Source organism: Triticum urartu, chromosome 2, assembly GCF_003073215.2.
Source record: "Triticum urartu cultivar G1812 chromosome 2, Tu2.1, whole genome shotgun sequence".
In the NCBI taxonomy this organism is placed as follows: Eukaryota; Viridiplantae; Streptophyta; class Magnoliopsida; order Poales; family Poaceae; genus Triticum; species Triticum urartu.
Window position 1 is genome coordinate 396377467 of NC_053023.1, and position 6108 is coordinate 396383574.

The following is a 6108-nucleotide window of genomic DNA, read 5'->3' on the forward strand; positions in this document are numbered from 1 at the left end:
TGAGCCGGCATATCATCTGAAAATTTATGAAGTCAACGTAGGCGCCTCGTCGTGGATGGAAACGTCTCCTCGTCAAATCAATGACCAACTGTTTCTGATTTATGTTAGATTTTATAGTATTTTAATAAACTATAATATATAGATAAAGCGGAAATTTAATTTGGTTCTTGGGAGCATATGCTCCTGCGCTTCAAAAAAGTATTTTGTCAATGTTAAAATAAATTTTTAAAAATAGATGTCTTTATTGTCACAACCAAATGCTAGAGGGAAAGCTTAAGCATTTGACATGTGCAAAGAAAAAAGAACAAGTTAAACTCCAAATGTTACACTTACACTTAATTTTGCTTTTTTTCACCAATAAAACACTACTATCTCGTTTCACATGAAAATTGCCAGGCACGGTTGTTATAGTAACATGAACATGTACAAATACATTCATTTTTTTAAAATTTATTTACTATTTGTTTTAATTTACTGTTCAAATATAGTGTTGCAACATTATAGCAGATATTTTTGTTCAGTGACACTCGCATCATTTTATTTTATTTTTTGTGAATGACACTAGCATCACGTGAGTCTGAATTCAGAGAGCACTTGTTGAGTTTTTTTAAACACAATATAGTTGCAAGCGCTCATATATACATGCATATATTCATCCATATAAACGCACTTACACACGTCTTACGCCTATAAACACCTTTGAGAAACTGAGCCGACATATCATCTTGAGATTTTATGAAGTCGGTAGGAACGTCTTCTTTTATTGAACGTGCATCGTCGAAAATACTAAAATAACTTCAGGATAAATAAATGCGAATCATGTAGCTACTAGAAATCGGCTAGCTAATCCTCCATCAGGAAAGTAGTATTTTTCTCTTCTTTAAAATATTCTCTTCCTTGCCTAACACTAACAGTATGGAGTATGGCCGTATGGAAGGCTGTTGATGCCAAAAAAGAAAGTATGGAATGCTCTTGATGCCAGCTAGACACCTACGAGCTGGGCTCCCATTGGCTCTTCTTTCCACCTCACACGCCCGCGTGGCCATCAGCCCTTGGCCCCACTCACAGGTCGACGCCCCTCCGCGCGTGGCTGCAGAGCACGCCGCGTGCGTCCTCCGACCCCGTGCACCCGGTCCATGGGCGCCACCACCCGCTTCTTCCTCACCCGCTTTATAAGCTCGCTCGTACACCTCACACCTCTCACTCACTCCGCCCTCGCCCCCGCCACCTCATCGACGGCTCGAAGCCGAACCCTCGGCAAGTAAAAGATACCTAACCCTAGCTCGTCCGCCATGGCCAGGGAGGCGTCGTCGTCCTCCGCGCCGGGGCCCTCAGAGTTGCCGCCGGCCGCTCGTGGCAGCGGCAGCGGAAGCGGAAGCGGCGGGGACACGCCGCGAGTGCCGCGGCGGCGCGCCCGCGGCGACCCGCTCCTCATCGTGTGCGGCTGCTTCAGCGTCGTCACGGCCGCCACCGCCTTGCTCTGCGTCGCCGTCAACGTCCTATCCGCTGTCCAGTCCTTCCGCCGCAACGGTGGCTACGTGAGTCCCCCCCTTCCACTTTCAACCCTGCTCGACGCACCGCGGTAACGGGCTGATTCGGTGTCTTACTGCCGGGCTTTCAGATATTCGGGGGCATATTCCGGTGCTATGCGGTGGTGATCTCGCTATTCGTGGCCGTCCTCGAGACTGAGTGGGGATTCATCATCAAATTCTGCAAGGTTCGCTTCGTTGCCCGGCGCCCCTGCCTTAATATGTGCATCTTTAGGATTTGTATAAAGAAAAATGCATCTTTTGGCGGTGTTGAGGTTTGTCCAATTTGAACTGTTTTGTGGATGATAAAAAATGCGTAGGTTACATGTAATTTATTTTGTGCTTCAGCCTCCAAATGGTGCCTATGTTGCTTGCTTCACACAATTAATTGTTTGCTACCATTCATTGATAGTGGAATGTGCTATATCGGTGTCGGAATTTTAATTGGTTTAGGTAGCAATCCATTTAGTTTCTCTAGTTTAGGACATATTTTTTAGATGCCATGTCATTATTATAGTGAATTGTCAGATTGTCCTTTTAAGGTCATCTCTTACTCCAATTGAGTGTAGTCTTAAGTTGCCTCTATGAGGAGACAGAATATACAGGCTTTCTCTCTTTCCCACCTCGCAGATTGTGCTTGGCTTGTTGGTTTAGGAACATAAAAACTTGCTCTCTTTCATTCTTCTTTTTTTCTTCCACATCATCACCAATGATGATGACGGAACTTTGGAGATTCCCTAACTGCTCCTGTCAGCGAACACCAAGTCTTATTTCGGCTGCCCTTTAGATTTAAGCTTATGGATTGGGCTTCATGCAATCTTATTGTCCATGAATGGAGTTAGAATTTTAGTGGCTTTCTAGTTTTGTAAACTTTCTTCTCTTTGACATGAATAGATATTGGAATACTGGCCTGCAAGGGGGATGCTACAGATATTGTAAGTATTCAGGATGACTATATGTTTCTCAACTCCTATTATGTTCACAAAATTCAATTCTTGGTCCGCCCCTTCCCTAGACCGTGTGCAAGCGGGAGCTACATGCACTGGGCTGTCATTATTTTTACTAGAATTGGTGCATATTTTTACAAATTTTCAGAGTGTTTCATGCATATGCTTAGTGTGATAGTGTCGATGCTCATCTAGAGTTTACCTATATAATTGGTAGATTGGTTTTGGTTCCTTCATTTTTGGAAGTAATGGACAAAATAAACCTCAAAAGAAAATTGTGAGAGGTGTGGCTTCATAAAGTGGCTGTTACTCGATATATATTATAAGATACGATAAATTGCTAATTTCACGAACACTACCCTTAAGCATAGCTATGACATATAGAAAAGCATGACAAACACAAACCTTTCTTGTATTCTTATCCCATGCAATCATACCCCCCACCCCCCCTTTCAGTGGATTGTGGTCCTCACATGCTCAGAGGCACCTGCATGCATGAGCCCAAGATTGCCTATGTTAGCATACATCATGGCAGAGGAATACTTTGTAGATTATGGAGCACAGGAGGCCACCTTAGTTCTGCTAGAAATATCTCTTGTATCTTTATCTAGGTTTCATGTTATCAATTCATCGACATAGTTTCAACCAGGGTGACTAGAAATGCAAGAACAGTATTAAGTGTGCACACTTTAGTGAATACTTGAATATTACTAGGATGATAAAACTTGTGAACTTAGGCATGAGTTGAGAGTAAAGCTCTTATCAAGTCATCATCATGGGGGGTTTCACCATATTGACCTCTTTGCATTCACAGCACATGCACCAAGAACTATCACAATTGCATGCACCAGCCACTGTAAAAATTCTGGGATCCTGAACCTGTTAAATTTTCATTTGTTTCCTGGGACACTATGAGCAGTGTCATGATCACGGAAACAGGAATTGGAAGTGCTATTGATTATGTCTTGCCAGTCTTAAAATGTAACCATGTCTGTTACTATTGTTATTCATTTTTCCTTTGGTTCCTGGCAGTGTTGCTGTCATGACAAAGGCATACCCAAACGTTGAAAGGAGCGATCTGATTTTGCTTCAGGACATTGCCAGCTATCTGCTCCTTGCATGTGGACTAATCTATGTAATCTCGGTGAGTCTAGAGAACTTTGGGTGTTAAGTCTGTGTTCTGTTATAAACTATGATGCCTTTCTATCCTAAAAGTTAAAAGTCAACAAAAAAGCTACTCCCTCCATCCCATAATATAAGAACGTTTTTTAAGCTTGAAAAACGTTCTTATATTATGGGACGGAGGGAGTAAAAATTAATTTTGTTAGAATCGATGCCATGTAATTTTTGAATCATTTCCTGTTCCAGAAAATTAGCCTGACAAGTGACAACTATCTGAGCCTATATAGATAGCATTATGGACCAGTTGAATTCAGCTTCTCACAAGCACTAGTATCAGATATTGGAACCAGGCATTCCTATTATAACAAAGCATTATCCTGCAATGTGCAGTGGAACAAATGATCAGTATCGGAGTTCGTTTATGTTGTACCACCATGTTTTTACTTGCACTAACAACTTTGAATGTGTAGGGGGTATTATGTCTTGGTGTACTAAAGCGCTCTAGGCAGCAGAAAGCAACATCACGAGAGCAAGCAGCCAAAGATCTGCAGGCAAGTACTCAGCCCCTATTTTTCTTAAGAGTAATGAATGCATTTAAATTAAGCTTGAGTGTGTTGGAAGTGTATATGTGGATTACCTAGCTGCCTTCAGTTCGGACTTTTGGTTGCGTTGGCTAGTGCATGAAGCCTTTACATGGTATCGGAGCCTAATGTCTTGAGTTCAAGTCTTGGCTTTTGCAATTTATCCAAAAAATTGCTGCTGCCCCCCTTTGTCCACATATAGGCTTCTTGAGCTATACCTCTGAGTCTATGCACGTGTTGACTTCCTGCGTCACACGTGAGAGGGGGTGTTGAAGTGTATATGTGGATTGCTTAGCCCTTTCTATCAGTTTGACTTTTGATTGCGTTGGCTAGTGCATGAAGCTTAACAGAGTGTATACTGGTAGTTTCTCTTATTTGACCCTGGAGAATTTATTCTTTCCGTGGTTCCTGCCTGATAGTTTTTCTCTCTTGTTTTGATCATTGGTTACTGTACATTTAATGCATACATATTTCGTACGATTCTTCCACTATGATTGGTAAGTTTGGTATGAAGGTTTTCCGAGTCATACCTTGAGATTGAAACAAAATATCTGTTCACAGGAGAATCATTATTACCCATTTATAGAAGAGGATACACATTGTTGTAATCCTTTGGTCTGAGTCAAGCAACTGTCTACTGCACACTGCTATATCCACTGCCTTTGTGAACTGCTGAAGTTTCTTCTTAACATGTGTCAAGGCTACAGTTTACAACAATAGTTCTGGTCGCTACCATGGTGTCATCTGCTGACCATTCCTTAATTTCTGTTGGTATTCCAGGAGCTGGAGAAGCGGAGAGAGGAACTCGAGGCACTGTTAATTGCTGAGAGGTCCGAATTGGTCTGATGAATCTGAGCACGACGATTTAACATTTCTCACATGGTGTAGATAGATTGTTGCTCCTGCTAATTGCATGCCGCTTTTTCATGGTCATCGATTTGTCACCCGAGACATTTTCGTTGGGAGTGCCCCCTTTTCCTGTAAGTGCTAACCTTTACCGCTCATTTGCTTCCTATGTTTACATGGATTGCAGTGGACCATATTGCTATTTTTAGCTAGGAATGGCTTGCTAACATATTTGGTAAATCGACAGGTGTTCCAGTTTTCGTCTAGATTTCTGCTGAATTTGGTTTCTGGTGTGAGCATTTTCGTGGATGCATGGATCAAGCAATGTATGGATTGTGTGAGCATTTTCGTGGATGCATGGATGCATGGTGTGAGCATTTTCGTAAATGGATGGATTGAGCATTTTCGTAAATGGATGGATTGAGCATTTTCGTAAATGGATGGATCTTACAATATCTGAATTTGGTAAATGGATGCATGGTGTGAGCATTTTCGTGGATGCATGGATTGTGTTGTCTCAGTTGTGTTGGATTTATGTTAATGCCGTAGGCCTCAAAATGTACCATGCTGACATGGTGTGTGTTTGTTGTCTCTGTAGTCTTTGTCTGAACCATGGATGCTAAATAATTTTTTGTATTTTGTGTAATAGAGGGTCCATGCTTGGTTAACTTCTGAGATTTGAATTCAAGTAGGTTGTTTTCAAGCAATTTAGAGTTGGGATTCTTGATGTGGATAATGCGTGATAATGCGTAAGTGCCGTTGCAAACTTTATAACAAGTGTTGAGAAAACCAGTCATATACATTATGCAAATATGTATATGCGGTCATGGCAGATGTGTCGTTGATTCCTGGGCATCCATTGTTTCTGCTCCTGTTGCCTCTGTGGCCATGGCAGATGTGTCGTTGCGGTCTGCCATGGAGGGACAAGCGGAGTTGCTGCGCTCTAAGCTCCTCAACATGGCTTCCTTTCGACTCGAGAAAACGGTTCAAGCTCTGTGCGATGTCGTTGATTCCATGCAAGGTTGGATGCTTCGGATGGGGAACTTTCTAGAGCGAGCTGAGGCTGTTCTGAGTGGGTTCTCG

At 42.2% G+C, this 6108-nt stretch overlaps 1 protein-coding gene across 1 annotated transcript; it reads left to right on the top strand.

The window, feature by feature from the left end:
• Positions 1-1191: 1191 nt before the first annotated feature.
• Positions 1192-5697, top strand: LOC125537504. Its single transcript, XM_048700827.1, has 7 exons — positions 1192-1538; positions 1622-1717; positions 2424-2464; positions 3509-3620; positions 4069-4149; positions 4960-5159; positions 5273-5697. Exons 1-6 carry the CDS (start codon positions 1293-1295, stop codon positions 5023-5025), a joined length of 642 nt encoding a protein of 213 aa, XP_048556784.1. The 5' UTR covers positions 1192-1292; the 3' UTR covers positions 5026-5159; positions 5273-5697.
• The last annotated feature ends 411 nt before the right edge of the window (positions 5698-6108 follow it).